Raw genomic sequence first — 24,891 nt, forward strand, 5'->3', positions numbered from 1 at the left:
GGGGACTTCAATTGATTTAGTTGAAGAATATCCATCTCCTGGAGAGAAAAAAAAAGCGGGTTTTTCGGGGATCCTCCCCCGGGAAATTTTGGGGTCTGAATGTGCAAAAAGGTGGTTTTTAGGCATTTTTCTTTCCTAAATATTCTAATTATAGTTGGTTGCAATATATAATTTATTTTTTATAAAAAATTTTTTCAGAGAACAAATTTGTAAAAACATAGTTAACAAATCTGCTGGTGCTATATCCACACAAAATCATTAATTTAAACCTCAGGAGAAACCTGAATATTACACTTAAATGCCACAGCAGTATTAAGAATATTTCGCACATGTACACAAACATAAGTAATAAAGTGATTATATTCACTATTATTATAGTATCTCTCCTGATTATTATTTTACCTTAAAAAATATATATATTTTTTCGAAGTCTGTCAAAGATTTGAGTGAAATATTCACCAAACTGGAGCAGATAAAAAATAATCAAACATTGGCTTCATTTTATTAAACACTATCGTTTAAGCCATGCATCTGCAAACCTTTACTAATAACAATAGTATACAGAAATAAAGAAGAAAAAAACTTTTTATTGACAGTCTCTCACATAAAGTCATTTTAAGGAACAAAAATGAGTCCTCGTTCTAGACATGGGCAAGTACCTACTATATTCTACATGTTTTCTAGTATAGGAAAACATTTTCATCTCACACACTTCCAAACAACGATTTTCTGTAGTCCTTTCTTGACACAAACAGCTGAGCCACTTTCCTGACATCCACTTTATCGAGCAGTTCTTTATGGACATAGCAAAGTGCAACTTGATTTAGCCTAGGTTGTGACATAGTAGTCCTCAGATAACTTTTGAGGCGCCTAAGAGCACTGAACCTTCTCTCTGCTTCACAACTAGAAGCCGGGGACAATAACAACAGCTTAACCAAACATTCAACATTTCTAAATAAATTCCGGACTTCTGGCACCATCTCTTTGAACGCTGTAGCAGCATCACTGAGGCAGGAAATACTGTAATTCTTCAAAAATAATTTAATTTCTAATTTTAAGGCTCCTGGGTCGACTTCAGGGTATGGTTTAATATATTATTGGAGGGGACGAAATTGAAGACTTATTATTGGGGGGGAAGTGTCCCCCCCATCCCCCCCGGTTGCAACGCCCATGACAGCATCACACTAAATATTTGAAATTAACTCAGCACGATAATATCTGTTGTGAAGTAAAATTTAAAGCACTTCTATGATGAAAAAATACACTGTTTCCACAGGACGCCCACCTTCGTTTCTGCATGCATTGTTGAAACACTCTTCAAGGTAAAGTCTAAATTCTACGCTAAAGAAATTCGAAGGAACAGTTGGTAGTTAACATATCTACTAGACACATGGAAAACAAGAATTATAGATTTTTAAACATATGTTATTCCTAAAGCAAGGGGGCCCTGCCAGAGGCAAAAACCTGTCGTTCTGTGGCAAATGTTATATGTTAAGCAACATAATCAAGTTAAAAACAAATTACTGATGTTCTGTTGTATTTAATTATAAAAAAAATAATCTCAGAGAGCGGAGGCTTTCGAGATTCCACAACAAACAGGTTCAACTCAAAGTTTTCTTTCATTCTTTGTGGGACGCCCTGCATCTCAAGTATATTTTTTTACATGTAGTTTTAATTAATTATGTAATAAGGGCGTCATTTGCGTTTTGAATTTACTAAGTGCGACGCTTGCTGGTGCAGAGACTACAGCGCCCATAGCACAAGTAAGATAAGTGCGTGGGTGTAGTGAGTCAGACATCGGACTGGTAATTTCCGTTAGTGCATTGTTGGACTTAGCGTACTGTAATTGCTTGGATAATTTATCGCTGCCCCAGTCATTGCTTCACAGCGCAGTTTGGGCTGGGCTGTCCTTAACGACACAATTTCCTAAACAAATTGCATTTCGAAATTTAATGCAGAAAAGCTGGTACGGAAATGTTTTCTGGTATCAAGACATCAGCGTTTGGCATGTTTAAGCGGTTACCAAGCAGCAGCTGTGACGAACTCGATCTAACAGTTACAGCGCAACCTTGTCACGACTGATAGAATTGTTATTTTTTGGTGGAATAATTGGGGTATAATGCACGAATGCCATGCCGATAGATGAACCAAAACCTTCTTTACGTGTCGTGCATATCTGACTTTGGTTTTAGCGAACATGTATCCTCAGGATACGGTGCTTTTAAGTTGTATACTGCCCATATTTTGGGTTACATGCATATACTAAGCAGAAAAATTCAAAATATTCCGAAAGTTTTTCTTTAAGACATAGTTTTTACATCAAACCCGTTTCACAGGGGAGGGGGGGGGGGATGGTGTTTTTAAGGTCAGAAGAGATTTACTGGAATACATTTTGGACATGTCTGATTCTGAAGTTTCTGAAGTGTATTGAATTTAAAAAAAATGCTTAAAAACTCATTTTTTGGTTATCTGAGAACCCTAAAAGCTTTTTTTAAAACATAAAAATCTTATATAAAAATGTCTACTTATGAAATGTAGAGTCTTACACTACATCGATACGTCATAATACGTGTTTAATGAGATGACGCTCTAATTGAGCACATTCGGTGACCACAAACAGATCAATACTTTAGTAATTTTAAACTGGATATTGAAATGAATTATTAATATTATTATTGAAAACATTTTTGCCATACCCAAGCTAAGTACAGACCCAATCTCAAAATTGTTCTACCTGGGCTCAGTACGGACTTCCAGCTCAAAGTTACCCACCCGGGCTCAGAATGAACCCCAGCTCAAACTAGGGGTAGGGCTGATGACCAGGGGGTTTTCTTTGGAATGGCTTAAATTGCTAGTTAAATGGAGAGTTTGTAATGTTGAAAAATAACCCTTCGAAAGGCCATTTTTACGCATTTCTGACATATTCAAAAGTTATTAACATGACTATAGTTTTTAACTTAATTTTTAATAGTAATAATGTTTATAAAATTTATTACAGCTGCACTAAAAAAATTTAAAATAATGCACTTAAGAAAAAACTGAATAATAGGCCAGGTGCGGACTGGAGTAGATTGTTTTGTCATCCCACCCGTATGGTGGGGGAAGGGAGCCACTGCTTCTCCCATTGGACCGCCAAGGCCTAGGCTGTGTCCTCGCCCTCCAGCATTTGCATGAAGTAGTCTCGGGACACAATGGAACACCACAATCAAAATGGCTGGACCAGGATCCATACCAGGTCCATGGAACATGAGCACAGTGCATTACCACTGTGCCGCCTAGCTGCATTCTGAGGGAGAAAATCAGGGCTGGACAATACCACACTCTCATTAGATTGAGTTGCTATGATCTGGTTGTGTGTTTCATCTGACCATGCACTGGTATGACAGGATGTGAGTTAAGAATTCGAGCCAGTGAGAAAGGGTTTTTTCCTCACAGTATTCAATACCCATAAACACCAACATATTTTTAATTCAGATATCTTAGTAAAAAATTAATTTCATGGCCTTAAATAAAGTAGGGCACAATAGTAACTAATACATATTTCTTTAAGTATAAAAGTGTAAATGCTTCAATTATATTAAAGCTAATTTTTTTTTAACATAAGTCTAATTCATTTCAAGATACAATTCAACTAATACATGGGTCATACACAGTATAAAAGTCAATGCAGTTTATTAATTGAATTTAATACTTCAAATTTAGGATCACAATTCTGAACAGTTTTCACAAGCAATTAGAAGAAACATACAATTGAAGTTTCCTCACAAAAAATTACAAGCTTACATTGGATGCCCAATTTTACACTCAACAGTTAAATTTGACCACAGTGAGTCACATTTGTTTGAAATGTGAGATAGTGGCTAGACTGCGGTCAAACACCGTGAAGATGCCAATGCCATCGTCTAAACACACGTGGTAAATACAATACACTGTCATTTTGAATTTGAAGCAATCATATCAGTTTGACAAGAGTGCGTAATGAAAAGAAACTCTTTTGGAGGCAGTCTCCTGTGCACATGACGGACGCAGAGCCGAGCGATTCCTTTGTTTCTGGTCAGCTCTGCTTCCGCTCTGAGCCTCTCCTCCGACTCCTAGGAGTTCCTGTTGCACAGGAACGGGGTTATGATGTCCATGGGCAGAGGGAAGATGATAGTGGAGTTCTTCTCTGCAGAGATGGTGCTTAGAGTTTGCAGATACCGCAGCTACAGAACAATACACATATTACATAATATAAGTGTCAAACCCTGTAATAAACTAATAAATAACACGGTTAAAACATTTTCCTGCAAACAACCTCAATTTGTTTCTATAAATTTTTCCATCAAAAGTGAAACGTATACATATCCTATTTCCAAAATATTTCATATTTAAACATTACCCGCAAATAACATCAAATCAACCTCAAAAAAGTGGGGTTCAAGAACATAAAGTCAATAAATTTGCATATATAAGTTTGCCACACCAAACAATAATTTGAATATTTCATAGGTGAAATATATAGTTAACTAAAAGCTGTAAAAGTATTCACTGTTTTTGCATTGTGTTTATCATAAGTATTCATTTTTTCACAACCTACTTGAGTTATTTTAAGCTTTCATGACATGGATAAATTATCACTAAGGATCTAAAAATTTTAGGCACTGAGTAGTTGTAAAGTTGTAATGTTTCTCATTGTTTCTGCAGGTGCACACAAATTATAATTATAATGGTTTTAATGTTGCTGAGGTTGATGACAAATATCAAATTAATGGGCCTACACATGTTGGAATTTTTTTGTATATAGCAGCAGGGAGTAAGGGAGGGTAGGAGATATATCCCCCCCCCCCCCCCTAAATCCTAAAAATCTAACATTTCCAACAACGAAAGGAAAGAGTATGTTGATTACTGGGAAAGCCATAAATAGTCATGAGGTGATATCAGATGTTACGTATATGAGTAGTTTGCAAGCATTCTCTCTAGATCAATGAATATTATTTCTTATTAGGAATGACTAACTTATCAACAACAAATTCATTTCAACATTATATAGACTACTGATACTTTTCTTTGTCGAAATTCTATCAATTATACTAATTATTAAAATTTGATTGGCAAAGGTAAAATGGTAACAGTAAAATACTTACAAGTTAAAAAATTTCCAGTACAAGACATACTTTCAATTAATTAATGTATGGTTTTTTAAACACTGGTTAACTTGAAAGTTTTGAAGGTACCTGCATGGTTATTTACCAAGTTTCCTTGGTGTTTAAGTGTTAAGACAGTTTTTTAACCCATGCCAACATGAACAAGGTTCACTTCCTGGCAGGCTGACCCGGATTTTTCTCGAGTGCAAAACGTAATTGTTTTTCTTGGGATCTAACTTAATTCTGTTTCTCAAGACACCAATACTTGGATTTAATCCGATGTGTTAATTTACGTTAATACATTCAGTAGACTGTATCTGATTGGCTTTTTCTAGTCTTTCAGGACTATCAAAGGCAGGGACAAACCCAGACATTGGTTGAGGCACGGTAGGGCGTTGTCCGTAAAGAGCCTACATGTGTACGTACAAACACACGTCACCAATGTACTTCATGTGTGTGATTTGCTATGGTTGAACAAAGAAAAACTTGAAATTTCTAAATAAGCAATAGGAACTAAAAACTTACAAGACAGAAATGACCTAATTTGTGAAGCACAGCTACACGAGCAACTCTCCGTAAACATTTGATGGCCGGGGTACGAAGAAGGGAACAGTCCCCGGATCAGCCCCGGATCAAGGGACGGTCCAGGTCGTCGGAAGCTCCCGAGAGTGGGAAACTATGGGGGAAATAACCAATATTTGAGAACACGTGACTACCTGCAGGGCAGCCGGACTCTCGGACATTATGTCAGACGCCTCCTTGAGCGCCCTGGAGGCCTTCATCTCGCCCTCGGCCGCTATGACCTTGGCCCGGGCCTCGCGGGCAGCCTCCGCCTCCGCCGCCATCGCTCTCTGCAGCTGGACCGGCAGGCGGACGTCCTTGCTGCGGCACACATCAGGAAAAAGGTCTGGCGCATACGGAGGGTGGAGAACGAACGACGACCCCTGAGAGGCCAAATAGAGGTTCACTAGTAAGGCCGTGTGTGCGGGGGCGTTGTCGTGATGAAGGAACCAGTCAACTGATCGCCAAAGTTCCGGGCGTTTCCTCTACACATCCTCTCACAAACATCTTAAAACTCCCAAATAAAAGTGCTGGTTAACAGTCTGGCCAGGGAGGACAAATTCCCGGTGCACAATTCCACGAACATCAAAAAAGACAACGATCATCGTCTTAACATTGGACCTCACTTGTTTTTGCTTTTTTTGGTCTGGGGGAGTTGGGAGTCTTCCACTGGCTTAACGCTTACTTGGTTTCTGGGTCATACCTGTAACACCAACTCTCATCACCTGTAATGACTTTGGTCACTTTCAATCACTGTTTGTTATCAAGTCCTGGCTCAAATTCAATTGAATGTTTTTTTTTTTTTGATCCTGTTTCCGAAGGTGAGGAACAAATTTAGTGGCATCACGCCTCATTTGCAAATCCTCAGTCAAATCTGCTGGCACGAGTTCCAACTCACTCCTCTCTTCTGAAATTTCATCACAGAAATTAAATATATTTAAACAGTTAAAAACATATTATATTATTGAACAATGAAAAAAAATTTAATGTTTCCTCTGATGATATATAAAAATCAGAGTAGATAATTTTTTGCTAGAATTTTCATAAATGTTTATTTTATTCAAAATCTGACCTAATTATGCAATTTAAATGTTTAAACATATTTAATTTCTGTAATTAATAGTTTAATTTTGTGAGAAATTAAAAAAAAAATCCTTGAGGGTACTGATTGCGAGTCCGCAGATTATAAGCCCATGCATGTTACAACATTTTTTTTTGGCAAGGTTTGGCTCTTAGGGGGGAAAATTTCCTCCCTTGAACCCGCCCCTGCCACTCTAGATAAAATATTATGCACCAGATTTTTCATAAAACAACTAGTGATGGGTCAAATCCCAACTTTTCTAGAATCTAAATCTCAAATTTGAATACAAAATATTACCTCGAATATACCCCTCGAATCTAAAATCAGGTAAGTATCAAAGGTCAAAACATTTTTTTTTTTTTGCTACAATGAAATTACTTGGCAGTGAGTATTTCCTAAATTTTATAGAATGTCCAAGTTATCTCTAACTTCTATTTATGAAAAAAAGGCAAAGTTTGTCTAATGTGTAGACTCCTCAAGTGCAAAGGATTGAACATACTTAAATCAGTTGTTTTCGGCAAAACATCTTAGTTAACTAGTGCTTCAAGTTTACCGTGTCTTAAATTTGAAGCAAATCATAATATAAATTTGACCTTGTTGAGTCACACGAGTGACAACTCACATTTCCACTCGCTCCACCTGAACGCCCCAGGGATCCGTCGCCTCGTCCAAGGAGGACTGCATCGTGTGGGAAATGTTCTCCCGCTCGGACAGAAGCTCAGCGAGGTTGCGTGTCCCCAGCACGTTGCGCAACGTCGTGGCGGCCAGCAGGCGGGTCGAGTGGCTGCAACACGGCGTCGCGCAACTGCCCGAGCACGCTGGCGTGGCGCGGCCCACTGTCGCGAGTCAGCCCCGCGGCGGCAGCACCAGGGCACGGACCCGGTAGGCATGGGCGTCGCAACGATATATTTTTTGGGGGGGGGACTGTAATTCATTTAGTTGTTGAGGAATATCCATCCCCTGGAAAAAAAGCGGGGGGGTCCGGGGGTCCTCCCCCGGGAAAATTTGGGGGTTGAAGGTGCAAAAAGGTGGTTTTAAGGCATTTTTCTTTCCTAAATATTCTAATTATAGTTGGTTGCAATATATAATTTATTTTTTATAAAAAATATTTTAGAGAACAAATTTGTAAAAACACAGTGCTCACATTACCACGATTGGACTAAATGCACCATGCGTAACATATGGGTTAAATCACAGAAATCATATTTTTAATATAACTACGAAACTAAATATATTGTTGAAGGGGACGAAATTGAAGACTTTTATTATTGGGGGGGGACGTGTCCCCCCCGTCCCCCCGGTTGCGACGCCCATGCCGGTAGGAACTCAATCTGTCTGCTGGCAGCAAGACAATAACCGGTGAACGAGGTCAAGCCAGCAGACGGCAGGCTACAAACCAAGACGATAACACTAAAGAGATGTTAGAGGAGAAAAGAGAAGAAGGGTGAAAAGAGCACGGAGAAGTGCGGAAGGCATGATGAGGGAGATCAGATAATGTGTTCCGTCAAGAGCTTGCCATGGTGTATACAGAGGGTACGGGCTCCCTCCAAACCACATGTACATTTCTTTAGAAAATTATTTTTTGGTTTACTACTTTCTTACTTTGATTTTTTTTTTTTGAAATAGATCTGCATTGTGGTTTCTTTCCCCACATGAGCCCAGCCAGTACGAGCCAGTAAAAAAAAAAATTATTCTCTTATTATTGCTATACAATTCTTGAAGCTTGAAGTTTGAAATCTGCACTAAATATTCACAGACTTCTATTAGACTTTACTTTAAAAATTAATTATATCCATTACTAGCAAATTTGTTTCCTATTAACTGTGGGTGTATTTCTTTTCAAGATCGCCAGACAATTTAAATTTCCTATCCAAGGGTGCTTTATACAAGTGGCAACCCAAAGACAATATAGTAAATATGTTCCTAACCACACTTTACATAGTAACATAAGCATCACCAATTTACATAGGTGATTTTTTTTGACTTAAGGCATATGCACTACCAAGCAGGCTTTTTAAAACATTACAACTAAGCTCCAGTACATAAAGTTAGGAATGTTGCAAATATAAAATTACCAGTAATCATTAACCTTGACAACAGCTCGTAACGGCTCGCTGACTTTGTAGTAGACGACAGCATCCACGCTCACCGTCACCGAGTCCTTGGTGAGCACCTGCAGGAACACGAGGGTGTTGTTAGGCAAGTTGTTCCGCTTCTCAATCTAAACTATATAATATTCTGGTAGCTTTGCTTAACATATACAAAATTATTATTATTTTTTTGACGTGACGTCTAATAAATCTATGAACGCCGGCTGCACGCACGAAAAAGTGACCCGTTACGCACATTGTCCCTTTATGCTGTGTTCCGTTACGCTCATTGTACGCTTGCGCCGCATCTATCTCTCTTCCACTCGATTGGAACAACCATTGAATTGACTTTTTCAAGGCACATTAAACTTGAAACACTCCCATTCGTTTACTACTTTTCCTATCATTGTCCTATCCTTAACAGAATAACACAGATTGGAAGAAGTTAAATAGCAAACATGTATAAAAGTTATATTTAAAATAATCTCTTCGTTAAAGTAATAAACATATTTGAATTAATGAGTGCAAATAAAAGTAAATTTATCAATTAAATTGTAGATTTCATTTCACTCCTTCTTTGTATCCATACAAAATAGTGATAATTCAATAAAAATGATTCAATTTTATTCATAAAAGTATGCAATCATTTCATCAATGTTTTGTTATGACGTTGTCACGTTAAACTATTGTCCGTAAACCAACTTTACAGACAACCAATTTTTTTTTCTGAGTAATAAAAAGTATTGGTAAATTCCATACCAAGAGACTTTTTTTTTGTATTACCAATCATTTTGCATAACAGCTTGATAGAAAACATACTTTTCCCATGCAGCATAAGTCATGTAAATTTAGGGTATTGTTTTGGCTGTATTTATTATACCAACTAGGTAATATATAATTATGTGGCTCATAAAATCAGCATGTTGGACTATTACATCATCATTGTTTAAATGCATATATGTAGCTAAGTTTTGCCTTGGAAAAGACTTGCCACATCTTGAATAATGAATGGAATGCTACTAACAGTTATACAAACAAGCTGTCAGTACTAAGTATTGTCTATTAGTGTAATGAAACATAAAATAATTAGTAATTTCAGTGGACAGGCATACAAACAAACTCGGTCATGTAAAATGATTTTTTTTTTAAATTTCAAGTAAACTAGACTAAGAGTAAAAGTTACTTATGTACTACTTACAAAGGATTAAAGAAGTTATTTTATATACCCGCTACTTTAAAACTGAACATGTAGTACCGTACACTGCTCAAGGTTCCTGTCCCCGAAGTAGCCAGGTGATGATTGGTCAGATCATGTGCTTCCCACCAAGGCAATATGGGTTACCTACCTGGCTGGGTTGAATCCGGTATGTTTCACAAGTGAAAACATGGTCGATGTTACCTTAAGCTGGTATTTTTTTCCTTGGGGTGCTCCTATTTCCCCCACCCATTCATTCTGTAATTGCTGCATTTTCATCACATCACCCATAATTATCTCTAATGATCTAGGTCAATGGTTCACAAAGTGTGCACCTTGTGGTTTTCCAGAGAAATATGTGTCCAGATATAGTTACTCTATTGTACCATTTCATTACTGGTACAGCGCTCTTTATGTGCTATTTGAAATACTACATGTTTTGCTCGAACAGTGATTCAGATCAGTACGACACTATTTATGGGTTCTTTGCCGTTTGTAAACAAGCTTTGAGGTGACTATCAGTATATATCTGTGAGGTGTTAATTATTATAGCATATTCCTCAGAAATTTTGATATGGAGCTCCTACAATCATTTGCAGGATATCAAAAGTGCCCCGACTCCAGAATGTTCGCGAAGCACCGAGGCAGGTGTCGAGGACTGACCTCCTGGGGCGGCACGTCGAAGGAGACGGTGCGGAGGTCCACCTTGCGGTACTGGTCGATGCACGGTAGCACGAAGAATATGCCCGGGCCGCGCGCCTCCCCCGTGCGCAGGCGTCCCAGGCGGAAGATCACGGCTCTCTCGTACTCTTGCACCACCTGCACACGTACGCACCTGCTGACCTCTCGGCTCCGAGCCCGTGAGCCCAGGGGTAGAGTCCCTAGAGCCCAGGGGGCCCCAACCGAGTTCCGAGATGTTTTACTGCTCGAGTTTCCCATGACAGAACAAAAATATTACTCTTAGGAAACCTTACAAGTGATGCTGTACACATACATCACATTTACAGCTATGTGCTGCGCAGTAATGTTTACAGCAGTCTTTAGGTTTTTTTTATAACTGTGGGGTTTTGAAAAGTTTTACATTAAATAGCATGGAGGGAGCCGGACAAAATTTTTTTTTTTACCCCCAGGCCCTTGGTTTATACCTTGCCGGCACCGAGTGAGCCACAGGGACCGGGTATGATGGTGTCCCTTCTCCGTCAACCACCGCCCCAGGGTCTCTGTGGCCCCCTCCACCACGCAGCACCCGGGCCCACTGCGCTCCGACGCTGGTGTTACTGAACCACCCCAACTAAATAACCTTTCAGTTAGAAACAATCTTACATTTTCTTCAGCTGGCATTATTCTATGGTAAAGGATACTCATCAACATGCCATAAGCCTCTAGGTCTGCACACAAAATAAAACCTAATGGAATAAAATAATTTTACTGCTCTTGAATTTTAAATTTCAGTCCCATTAAAATAAAAATTAATTTTTGAAGATTAAAGACTATTCAAAATTTTCACTTTTCTATCAGAGTTAATTATTATTATTAAATCTATCAATTAATTTCTATATACTGTAAGTTTATTAATAATTATGTACATTATATCGTACAGACAATCAAGTGCTCTCAATCAAATATGGGTTTGGTATATAATACTTAATTCAGAACTATATTTCACGTTCTTGCTTGGAAATGGGAAAGTCTCTTTCAGTCCCTGGTAGTTTGCTTCAAAGCTGTTGGCTACCCGTGGTTTTGACTGTTTAAAATTTTACTTTAAAACATTCAGAAATACGTAAATACAGCCAAATTTCCTAGCAGAAGAAACAAATCAATAATTTAATTACTGAAAAATCACAACACAAACCTTGAAAACCAAGAAAATTGATAACGGAAATGTGACTATCAAAAGCAGGACAGATCCGAGAGTGGCAGCAAACTCGACTACCCCCATACTTTCTTGTTCTGCTGAAAAATAAAAACAAAAATTAATTATATATATATATATATAGACAACTTTGATCGTTTACAAAACCCATATCTACCTAGCAGGCCGTAATGACAGCATTTCTTATATGTGTATTGTTGTAAGGCAATAGTGTTTACCACTGTTTTTTTTTCCTGTTGTTTTTTGTTGTAGGGATGTATGATGTTTTGTGTTTATTTTAGTGCCTTCTGTTTTAAGCTATTGTAGGTTGTAAGTTCTGTTTCAAAATACATTAAAAAAATTTTTTTATAAAAAAGTTTTTTTTGATTTAGTGCATTTCTAATAGTTTTTGTCATACAAATTGCTTTTGGGTTATGTTGAATTTCTGTGGGTTATATTGGATTATTATATTATTGTTTGTATCCTAACAATTTCTACATCACTTAATAATAAAATAATAAGCTAAAATAAAACAAAAAAAAAATTCTGTAATACAATATAAACAAGAAAATTCTTACTAAATCTAATTAAAAACCTGTTAAATAAACAAAACATAGCAAAAACCAAGCAAAACCATTAAAAACAATTAAAACAACAAAACCTAAAATATACAAACTAAACTCAATAGAAAACCCCAAATCAAAATAATACCATGGAATTAAAAAAATAAACTACTGCAACAAGAAAACAACAAAAACCACAACAGAATACAATGGAAAACACCAAAAAAAAAAGAGTGTAAAGTAAAACACTAATACAAAACCTACGGACTATAACGTAAGCTAATAAAAAAAACTCAGGCACAAATAAAAAACATTACAACAGAAAAAGAACAAAAAACAGAATTCAATAATAATCATTAGAAAACAGAGCGCTTTACAACAGATACAAATAAAAACAAACTCACTACACTTTAAAACACTTGAAACCAATAGTATGACTTACAAAAAACTATACAATCAAAAACATTAGAACACATCATAAAACAATTTATTGAAGAAAATAAATAATAGTTTAAAAAACTAAAAAACACGCTTTATATAGAAAACCAAACTAAAAAATAGAAAATAAATTTTAATAAATTTGAATTAAGGATAGTGTAAATTTTTTTAATAAATATAAATTAATAATAGTGTGTATAAGAAAAAAAAGTATTTTATTAAAAAAAAGTGTGGGGTGCTTTTTAAGATATTATCGAAATATTTATAACTATTGACACCATGCACCCCACGCTTTTTTTTTAAATAAAGCGTGTTTTTTTAGTTTTTTAAACTATTATTTATTTTCTACTTTTTAGTTTGGTTTATTTATAATTTAAAGTGATACTTCTTTATCGACATTTGCAAGAAATTTTATAACAATGTAAAAAAACTTCATAGTTATTACATCAATGTAATATTAAAATAGATTTTTAATAGATATTGGCTGCAGTTAAAATAAAATCGATAAATATTGTTTTATCTCAGAAGTGTCTCTAGATGTGGCTCAATTTTTATTTATTACATGACTTTACTATAAAAGTGAATTTGAGTAGATATTGGCTGCTTCTGAAATATATATCCAATATAGCGTGTTAAAGAACTATAGTATTCAATAATTTCAATATCCTGCTATGAAAATTAATATATTCGGGAAGTCATTGATGTTTATTCTAATTCAGCATATCTGATGGGTGACCATCCTTTGTTTGCATATGTCTCACTAAAAGGTTTCTCCCATTTGTTCCAGTCCGATTCCACTGTAAGTTTCATTTGCATACAGTTGTACCAAACTACACTGGAGTATTCTAAGAAATGTTTTAAAATTTATATTTTCTTTTTGTCTTCTTTGATTAGGAAACGTTCACATTCTTTGTTGAAATATTTAATCCACTGGTAAGCATTTCAGTTTCTGCCCGTGAATTTCTCAATCATGAAATCTTTTGCAATTTTCCCTAAATTTTGAGTTTCAGATATAGTTTTTTTTTTCTTCACAGAAATTTTTCTAACAGTTTTTCCAATTTTTTATTTGATCCACTAGCTATAGATTCAGCACTTTTTTCCCCCTCAATTTCTTCCAGGTAAAAATCCTTAAACTGTAAGTTTTGCTCTCTATCCAAATATGTTTTTGATATATCAGCTGTCAAACTTAGCCATATTTTCCGTGTTTTATATATTTTATTTAATGATTTACTGACCTTGGCATAGTTTGGAGTATTTGTAACTGCTTGGTGTAGATTTGCAGGTTGGTGTTCGAGAGGAATTTGAAAAATCTGCCCATCAGGTGTAGCTAATGAGGTTATGAATATGGTGTTTGATTTCCCATCTGCTGTTGGTTTCACAGCAAAATCAAACCTCAATTTTTCCATGTTTCGTGAAATATTTGCAGAAAATGTTGTTTTATAATAATGTTTCATTCTTGGTTAATTGATAAAATGAAACAAAGACGTAATTGTGTTTCTCTATTTAACGAAAGAAACATTTAAAGCCCTTATTTCAGGTTTTTTTTTTCTTCGTATTTTTACAAATATAGATAATATTCTCTTCAAGAAAGTATATTGATCACAATAAACATAACCCATTCTCACTTTTCATTTAAGTAAATGTCACAATATTTAGTAGGCTTTGTTTATATCGCGCCAAAGACAAACTGAAAGAAAAGAGTTCACACATTGTAAAGAAAACCATTTTGCTCATGTGCGAACTCTTTCTTGTGAAATTATATAAATTGACAAAAATCTTATTTTGCAAATTGAATAATGGAATAATTTTATCAAATTAGTGTATTGTCATCGGTCCTCGATAAATCTACAAAGTTTGAATGAAATCTGGCCGTTTAAAGTGGGTCAAAATCGCACCCAAAGGAGTCGGTTACAAACAAACATACAAACAAACAAACAGGTGAAGCTAATATAAAGCGTGTAAAAAAATGGAAAACTGTAGAAACAATAGTAACCAATATAATGCCTTATAACAGAAACCATCAAAATATAACAGAATACAATGAAAAACACTAGAAAACAACAGACCCTAAAATATAACAAATAACCATAGAATGACTTACAACAGAGACCACCAAAACCACCGGAAATCAATGTAAAAAACTAGAAAATAACAGAAACTAATGAAATGCCTTACAACAGAAACAAACAAAAAACAACATAATTCAATGGAGAACACTAGAAAACACAGACTCCAAGATAATGACTTACAACAGAAACCAATAGAGCACAATCAAAAACCACTATAAAACAGAATAAAATGAAAAACACTAGGAAAAAACATATCCCAACATAATGCCATACAACAGAAACCAACAAAAATTCATAGGATACAATGGTAAACACTAGGATACAACAGAAACCATCAGAATAAAATATAATTCATTCAAAATATAACAGAACATACAGAATAAAGAAGATTACACAAGAAGTTTGTGATAATTCCGCTAGAGTTCTCTGCTGAGGAAAATATAATTTTCATTAAGACATTGGAACAATACAAATGTAATAAAATATAATCTTATTAAAAAAAACTATACTTATTGTGCTGTAAAATTGAACAAATATTGTTAAAGTAATTTTTATATGCATACATAAATATATCATTAATAAATATTTTAAAAAGTATGAATTTATAATTATGGTAAAATGACAAGTAAAAAATTAAAAATTATGTGGAAATTAAAATGTAGCCTTCAGAAAAAAATTTTAAAGAAATTTTTTAAAAAGTTATGAATTTATTTACATTATATTTCAACAGAATCTGATAGAATGCAATCAAAACCCACTTAAAACAACTGGATCCAATGGAACACACAAGAAAATAACAGAATTCTTTGCAACAGAAACCAACAAAACTAACATAATAAGTTCAATGAAAAGCACTAGAAAACAACAGACCCCAAAAGAGTGCCTCACCACAGAAAACAACAGAATACGAGAAAAACACTCAATTACAACAAACTATTTTAATTCCTTACAATAGAAACCACGAAAAACCAACAAGAAACAACAGAAACCAAAATAATGCTTTACACCAGACACCAAAAAAACCTAACAGAATACAATAAAACCCACTGATTCCATCGTCATTGATACAATTAGAATCTGACAGTAAATGTAATCCGACGACCCAATCGCTGTGACATAAGGACGAGAGTGTATGTGCTACATCAGGAAAAGCCAACCTTCAGCACTTCCCTTTACATAAAACACACTCAGGTAGGTGGACTCCCCGAGTCTAATCACGCGATTGTGTAAACAGGAATTGGTATTAGATTAGATGGCAAATTCCAAGAGGCATACCAGTTTCAGTGTTCTGAATATCCACTGGGATGAATCCTCTCTTCGCTGATGAGCTTGCGCGCTGCTCCTGGTCGGCGCAGTGCTCTGGAACACAACAAACAAGTACCTACTTATAGGGGGCATTATTTAATGTAAAAATGTTCAAACTTTGCAATTTTAAAAAAATCTTAAGAACTGTAAACGTGATCTGTAAAAATTGCATAACTTGCAAGGTTTCCAATGAATTTTATCAGCAATAGAATTGTAATTTTTGTCTTACTATCAGGGTAAACACAAGAATCAAAAAATATTCTGAAACTCAATTCCCCCCCCCCCCCCCCGCCCTTTTGTTCCCCTCCCTCACTCTTCGACGGCACTTGAGGTAGTATCATAAATTATTGTGCTACAGATTCATGTTTTTGCGTATGATTTTTATAAAATAAATTAATACAAATAAGAGTTTATTAATGTTTGATTTGATAATTTAATTTTTTATAAACTTTAATACCAATTTATATCCCAACCCTAGCATGAACAAAGAGCATGTGATTGTGTAGTATAGATTTAGAATTAAACGTTTGTATGTGTCCTTTGTAAAACTAGATTTTTTTAAAGATACATTCATAAATCAATACAACTTTCGTTTAAAAAAAAATCTTACAGTTTTAGGATTTTGGGAAAATTGAAAATTATATTCATTTAGGACAGCCTAAAAATAAAGAGGTAGGTAAACAAAAAAAAAATAAAGCTACATACAAACGGTTAATTTGAATTTGTACAACACAAGATTTTATACTTTCAATTCATGTTAGGGTTGGAATATAAATTGGATTTAAGGATTCTCAAAACCATTAAATGTAGTACAATTTTACACTAAATTACAGCTGAAAAGAAAAAACTTCGAAGAGGAAACATGTAAAAGTAGTTTTATTTTTCCATAGTGCTTCAAACAATACTGGCTTCTAATGAGGTAAGAGAGAGAAGAAATTAATGCGAAAAATGTGTGTCGGAATAAAGAAAATAACGTCTTTCTTCTGTGATATACTCGAGAGAACACAAAATTCTGGACAGTATTGTTAAGAGAAGCTAAGAGATAAGACTAATGTTGTTAGATGGTGAAAGTTGGTGAATAACCCTCTGTCTAGTTACCTTGTTACCCTGCAATAGAGAACTATACACATGTGCAAGATAACGTTTGCAATGTCCCCGAGATAAGATTAAACTATTCTGAGATATAAGATAATTCTGAACGCTGATAAGCTCCTTATCTTCTCTCGTGAAAGGGCATGAATTATGGAGATGAGATCATGGATGCCGAGAAGGATTCTGCCGCACCACAGTTTTCGAGTAGGAGGCAGTAGCGGTAATAATTAAAATAAAGAAAAACCTTGTCCAGTGAATATGTAATAAGAAAGACTGGGAGTAACATAACAGATGACCGGCCATTAAGCCAAGTGAGTTTAGGCCAAATAATTTAAGACTAAGGGCAGCTTACAGGGTCAGGCGAGTGAAGTGGGAGCAAAAACGAAGCAGGTTAATCAATGGAATAATACTCCATTTCGCCTCAAGTCCCGACTGTGGACTGTGCAAGCCAGCCTCAATATATTCAAGACAAGTGAAGAGGAACTAAGTTTCGGCCAAAAATCTTTAGGCCCAGCGATTTAATAGCAAATAATTTACGGCCATGTGATTATATCTTTTTTTAAGGCAAAATGACGCGCACTCTCTTAATAACCGACAGTTTACAAGTAAGCAACAAACAAATCAGTATTTTCTTTCTTTCTCTTTCTCGCTCCATCACACACACGCTCCAAAAGTTGAAAATTTCCATACTGTTAAGTGTGTTGTTTTTTCCTCTCTCTCTCTCTCTCTCTCTCTCTCTCTCTCTCTCTCTCTCTCTCTCTTAAACGATAAGGCCATCGCTTCATTGCCTTCCGTGACAACCCACCCACGCCACTCGGTTATTCTTGGCGAGCTGTGTTGCCAGGTGGAGCTGAGTATCCGGCGCGGGAGACAGGTAACGCGGCATCGCAGGAACTACTTAGGGCACCGCACAGAGAAGACAACAATCCTCTTTCCATAACCAACGTAATTCGCGCTCTCATCAATACACGGGTTTCTGAGACCTGTCATCCTTTTTCTTCTTCTTAAACGCTTTCCCACTGAAGGTTGTCACCCGCGCGGCCATGTTTTTGTCACCCGCGCGGCCATGTTTAACGACTCAGTAATTAGTATTGGAAAAAAAAAATAATACGCCAAGTTTGCAGTTTTCTTGGCCTCGGGAGCTGTGACAGTAGTCCGCATACTTGAGGACAGTCACCGTACTTGACAGCGACTGATGAACAAGATGGCGACCGCGGCGTCACCGGAGAGCATGTGCCAGGACTCTGTCCTCGAGCGAGGCGAGTGGTTGGCTGGGGCGACAGCTGCTCCTGGTGACCCTGCAGTGCTGCTGTCGGGCACCCGCGCGCCCGCCATCTTGCGGCGCGACACTTTCCAAGCCAAGCGAAACCACGCCGCTAAAATATATTAGTTGAAGAAATGTGGAGCACGCAGGCCAAATTCCACGCATAGACAAAAAAAAAAGGGGGGGGGGGGGTTAATGTATATTTAGAACGTGAAGAATAGGCGGACGAACGTTAGAGGGGAAGGGGGTGGTCTGTACAATAATAGTAGTCTTGGAGGCAGGGAAGGATCTAGGTTCTCCTTTCCCGGGGCAGAAATTATGAATACTGCCCCCACCTCCCCCCAACAGCAATAAACGTTCCATGTAGCCTACATTATATGTACAAATGTTTAAGTTAAATTTTATCGAACTAAGTACACCTACCACTAGAACCGTGTAATCTGAGCCTGCGTCTACCCCTTAGCAGTAAAGACCTCCACTGAAAACATGATTACTGATAATGAATAAAATCAAAATAATGTCAGTTCTATTCGCATTTAATTCAAACATTTTGTAGCCGACACCAAAAATTTAATTCACATAATGCCAACCTGACGGTTTGGTTCACATCTCATTTTGCGCCAATGACGGCTTCAGGATGACTTTTCGGGAGGGGCTATCGCACAAAGAAAGGTCGAAGTTGCAAAAAATTGAAGTAAGGTCGAAGTTGCAAAAAATTGAAGTGGTCAGATATTGGCCTTGGAATATTATTTACAAATTGCAGGTTTCAAATACAGAACCTTAGTAGCTCCATTCAACTTTTGATGAGATAAAAGTTTAACATATGAAATTAAATATTTATATAAACATAAATATACACTAATCAATAAAATTGGTCTCGGGAGGGGCTATCGCCCCCACCACCCCCCTTCTGGAGCCGCGCTTGTTTTTCGCTCTGTTCAGCTTGAAGCCCCGAGCATCGAGCATCGAGCATCGAGCATCGAGCATCGACCTGCCAAACTCTCGTCCGCGCGTGGTGCTCCCTCCTTCCATTGATGACGTAGACCCTGATCAAGAATTCAAATGTCCGATGGCAAGCGAAACTCGCTTACTCGCTCACAAAATGTTTCGCATGAGGCTACATTTTAAATCTCTTAAATCGCGCGGTTTACTCATAGTTCCTGATTTTATAACTTTCAAATAAAGATGTAGAAGCACGAAACAAAAATCAGAAAATGGTTAATCAGTTTTGTTAAACTGTTTCATGACCAATACAAGCATGGCGGAGGCACGCAAGTGCGCAGAAAACTAGAAGTCTACTCGTTGGGGTAAGTGAACTTTCTATCAGCGTGTGAACTAGCGGATCAACCACTAGGACGCCCCCAGGCGAACGCTTACCAACCAGTTAACATTGAACACACTAAACCATTTTCATGCCAATGCAGCTTATAATTGCGGATTTTGTTGAAATAATAGTTACAAAACGCGATGTAGTTTTTTTTTTGTATAATGCTCAGATTTACACATCGACTCACGTCAGTCACCAAATAATAAATAGCTAGAGACGAAGGTTTATTGCAAAAATATTCCATCAAGATAGTTCGAAAAAACATGTTTATTTTTTTCTTACACCCTGATTAGGGGAAATATTTTCAATCTTGCGTGATTTAGGTCCAATATACATGTTTTCACCATTAGTAGCGTATGTAGAATTGATTTTTTTGGGGGGGGGGGGGTGATAAAGAGAGAAAAAGAGAGAGGTTAAAAACATTTAGCCCGCTGTTTGCTTTAAAATTATTTTCTTTTCTCGGTAGGAATATATGTAGGTATATTAGGGGGAGGAAGGTAATATATCACCCATCCATTCTCCTGCGCACGCCCATATTAACCTTAAACTACCCAGTTAATAACGTATAATAGGCAAAACATTTTTTTTCTTCTTTTCCGGCACAACACAGTGCTTGAAGAGGACAATGACAGCTCCAAAAAGATATTTTTCGGGAGGGACTATCGTATGAAAAACCCATTCAAAGAAGCCGCGCTTGGAACAGGAACGCCCATCATCCAATGATGTTCGCCGAAACAGGAAGCAATCGGTAGTTTCAGGTTCCGGACGGACTCTAGGCCCCGAACGACCGCGGACACAGCAGACACCTTCTCAGAGCCAACTAGAGTTGCTAGCAGGGGCGCAACAACTAAATTTCCAAAGGGGGGGGGGGGGAGGGTCAATATACCTTTTTATAAAGAATCATCGATCCCCCCTATTGAAGCGGGGGGTCCGGGGGCCCTCCCCTGGGAAAATTTGTATTTCAAGGTGGGAAATGGTGCTATTTAAGCAGTTTTACTATCTAAAAATCGATTACACACCACTTTCTTTGCCCCCGTTTGCCCCCACTTCAAGGTTTCAGGGAGGGGGGGGGGTCAAAATACCCTTCACCCCCCCCCCCCCCTGTTGTTGCGCCACTGGTTGCTAGTCCAGGGTTTTGTTTGAATCCTCGACCGAGTCATTTCCTCCCCCCCCCCCCTCCCGCCATATCTTGGCATCAACTGTAGTACCCAAAAACTCAATTTTCGGAATTATTAAACATTAATTTCTGCATAAAACCTCGTAAACTATGCAGGATAATATTCTTACGTCGCGGCTTTTCGGAAATTAATAATCAAATTCAGAAAATACATTTTTTTTTCTTCTCGAAAATAGAGACGTTTCTGTATTCACCCCGAAAACAGTGTCTTTATATTACTATTAGTTTATGAGAAATCACCGTTTATAGCTTACATCAATATAACTTAGGAGTGACGCAGCCGTCGCTTTTTTTTGTAACGTTCTTATATTTATGGAGAATCACAGATTCAGCAAACCTAACATTTACAACAGTCTATTCAGAGGCCGCGTATATGCATATTTGGCATGAATATTACAAATTTGTTATATCGTGAGAATGGTCGTTTTCGTTTAGATTAGGTTAGCTCCATTAAAAAATACTTTAAAATAGAGGACGGTTAGTATAGCTACATTAAAAATACGGTAAAATATTTAAAATGGTTGCTTAGGAATTGTAACGTAACCTTAGCAACCAACCAGTTCACACCAGGGTGTCCACACTCCACAAGGAAAAAATATTTCGTACCAATTTAGGCAAGAAAAAGTACTAGATTTGAAAAAAAGTACTCAATTATAATTTGTTATAGTTTTAACAATTTAGGAAGTTATGACATTGTAATGCTCTAACTTAAATATCACACCTCACACACATACATTCCATAGTTTTAAAACATAATTACGCTTAATAATAAAACATATTGGAGTTTGTAACATTATTATATTAAAGAAAAAAGTACTAGATCTGAGCGTAAATGTACTATACCACTAAAAAAACTTATAAAAGTACTAGATCTAGTACGAAAGTACTAAATGTGGGCACCCTGGTTCACGCTTATCCATTCGAGATCCAATCAGTACCGAAGTTCACCGAAGGTTACCGAAGTTTACAGCTCGCACGAACAACTTTAGTAGAGCATGATAACGTGCATAAAAGATGTTCATATCGTCTTTCATAGACTTACGTAACGAAGAAATTAGAGAATAGTCGAGCTAAATTTAAAACACTTTATAAAGTGTGAACGATTGATTAGGTTAGGTTAGCTACATTAAAATTACTGTGAAATAATGTCTACGGTTGGTTAGGTTAGGATGATACATCTTAAATTGGTAATTCCTAAGCAACAATTAAAAATATTTTATTGTTTTGAATATAACTATACTAACCTAATCAACCGCCCACATTGTTTTAAATTATGTTTAAGTCATCCAACCTAACATAAACACCATTCTCAAGTTTTAAATCATTGCGGCTTTAACACCAATTGTTGCACTCAAGACGAGAAAACCACAAGCCACCTTACAGCCTTGCATGTGTGTGGGTCATTTGAAGTGCGCAGGTGTCGCTTCTGTCGCTCATGTGCTCCAAGCAGGCGCATGACACAACGGAACATTACGCATGTTTGGATTGACTTGTGACCATGCAACGAACGAAAGCGGGGCAAGTCCTGAGAGAGGCGTGGCGTACTTACGTGCCAATGGCTTCAGCTCCGTGGCGTCTTTCCGAGCGGCTGCGTGATCATTCTCCACGCGCGAGGCCACGTTGCTGTCTCTTTTCCTCTTTCCACTCTTCCTTTCCTCCCGCCGACGAGAAAACGATGCAGTGTCGCGGGAAACTACTCACGTCATTACTTGTAAACAAGTTTTTCCCCGCCCGACACGACGCACCAACAACACGGGTTTTCCTCGTTGAACTGGCGGCCTGCAGCCTCGGCGCGAAGACACACGATAGTCGAGGCCGCTTGCCGAACATGCCCGAAGAGCTCGCGCGTCGGAACGAGGCGGAGAGCACAGAGTAGATGTACGTACAGAAGTAAAACTTTGTTGTGCCTACCGAACTCCGGACGCGTCGCGTAGGCAATGTTATGAGAGGTCATAACCAGGGAACTGTCACTATAGCCCGGCAACTTAGTAATTGACCTTGTACGTTTCTGTTCCGCGCAGCTCCTCCCTCCCTAACTTCCACCCCTCCTACCACTCCTAATCGTTTTCAGGTAGGGGAGGGCCACTCCTACTCAAGGACAACTTACACGAACGCACTTCACTCGCTTCGCGATGACCGATGAGGCTGAAAGGTATTCGCACTAACGAAATATTTGTTGCGTTTGACGCAGCATTATGGGGGTCATTTGGTTGACGCAATAATGAAATCTACGTCCGATATCGGTAATCGAGGGGGAAAAAACTCCTGAAACGTATTTTGGAAACCCTCAAAATTACGAAAACTACATCTTCATTCCCACTTCTATATCTAGATGAACATATTGATCAGATGCACGGGTACATATATAGAAGCATGCACTTAACTTTTCTAAATATATCCCATTACTGAAATGTCACTGTCACCGATGATAGTCTCATATGACATTGAAACCTCTATGAAACAACTGCATGTCTATTTAGGGCATTGGACATAAAAAACTATACATTACATGCACCCGGCAATCGTAAAGTGTCAATTAAATGTAACCAAAATTGACAACCAAGTTGAGTCAAACTGTTTGCTGTCAGGTATAAGTACACCATTCCCCTTAATAAGTAATATTAATATATCAAGCCAATAGAACATTAATTCGCATAGGCTATGCAACCTGCATAGTTATCACATACAGCTGCAAAAAAAACATTAGGAAGATTAATTAATATTTTGAATAACCATAGGAAATATTAACCTTACCTAGTCCGAGTCGAAGCTATGTGCAGTATTTGTTCCACTTGAATTTTCATCAGAAGATGATTGAAGGCTTACAATAAATTTGTCGATTACGATGTCCATGATTCGATCACTTCTGAAATATTCAGCTTCAATACCTTTAACATGTTCGCAGCACTTTCTCCACTGTTCGACGGAGTACGAAGCAAACAATTTCTCACATAGTTTTCTTTTTTCGTTCAACGAGTTACTTATTTCCTCAGAGACCTTCCACTTGATGTCCCCCCACACTAGCTCGATCGGATTTAGATCCGGGTGGTAGGGGGGCAATCGAATCACGTCATGGCCATATTTGTTTATGATTTCGTCTACCTTGAATATTTTTGGGGAAGGATGCTTTTTCACCAACACAACAAATCTGCTTTGTTCACGTCAGGAGAAAACTGGATGCTATTTTCCCTAAGCCAATCTTGAATGTCATGTTTAAGAGTAGCAAATGAAGTTTTTCTATTAGTTTGAACATTGTGGTAACTAGCATTGTCTAAAACAATGACACTGTGCGTTGGCAAATTTGGTAGTAACTTTTGTTCTAGCCACAACGAAAAATTTGCATAGTTCATATCATCGTGATAGTCACCGGATTTTTGTTTTGATTTAAAATCAATAACGCATTCTGGACAAAGCCTTGTTCGCCAGCACCAGCATGCACAATTATCAATCGTTGCCCTTTACCGATTGATTCTGTGACCCCCAGTTCAGTGCTGGATTGCCAGCAAGAACTTACACTGTGAGTAGCGTGTAGATATGTTTCATCAATATATACTATATTCAGCCCTGCATTTCGGTACGCACGAATGTCTTGTAAATATTTTCCTCTCCATGCGGTAATTTCAGGTTTCTCTATCAAAATTTTCGTCTAGACTGACATTTTTTCCATCGAAAACCGAGACGTTTCAACAGTTTGCGCAAGTATTCTTTGCTGCAGTTCACAATACCGTCATCTCGTAAGGACTTTGTCAAATTC

The 24,891-nt window shown here is 37.3% G+C and overlaps 1 protein-coding gene across 2 annotated transcripts; it reads right to left on the reverse strand.

Annotated features, from left to right (window-relative positions):
* Positions 1-3,669: 3,669 nt before the first annotated feature.
* LOC134537334 (band 7 protein AGAP004871-like) lies at positions 3,670-23,093 on the reverse strand. Of its 2 annotated transcripts, none has more exons than XM_063377658.1 (8): positions 22,687-23,093; positions 16,248-16,331; positions 11,903-12,003; positions 10,714-10,869; positions 8,841-8,938; positions 7,388-7,549; positions 5,840-6,005; positions 3,670-4,202 (listed from the first exon to the last, which is right to left on the reverse strand). In XM_063377658.1, the coding sequence occupies exons 3-8, from the start codon at positions 11,987-11,989 to the stop codon at positions 4,092-4,094; spliced, it is 780 nt and encodes a 259-aa protein (XP_063233728.1). In that variant the 5' UTR covers positions 11,990-12,003; positions 16,248-16,331; positions 22,687-23,093; the 3' UTR covers positions 3,670-4,091. The 2 variants fall into 2 exon arrangements, with proteins under 2 accessions (XP_063233728.1, XP_063233729.1); XM_063377659.1 differs by having other exon boundaries at positions 11,903-12,000; positions 22,687-22,832.
* Positions 23,094-24,891: the final 1,798 nt, after the last annotated feature.

The sequence above is a fragment of the Bacillus rossius genome, chromosome 12 (assembly GCF_032445375.1).
Source record: "Bacillus rossius redtenbacheri isolate Brsri chromosome 12, Brsri_v3, whole genome shotgun sequence".
In the NCBI taxonomy this organism is placed as follows: domain Eukaryota; kingdom Metazoa; phylum Arthropoda; class Insecta; order Phasmatodea; family Bacillidae; genus Bacillus; species Bacillus rossius.

Coding starts and splice junctions, on each gene's coding strand:
- LOC134537334 (XM_063377658.1), bottom strand. CDS start 11,989: ATGGGGGTAGTCGAGTTTGCTGCCACTCTCGGATCTGTCCTGCTTTTG. Junction 8,939..10,713: donor TCGACGTGCCGCCCCAGGAG/GTCAGTCCTCGA, acceptor GTGTTCCTGCAG/GTGCTCACCAAGGACTCGGT. Junction 6,006..7,387: donor CAGGTGGAGCGAGTGGAAAT/GTGAGTTGTCAC, acceptor TGTGTGCCGCAG/CAAGGACGTCCGCCTGCCGG.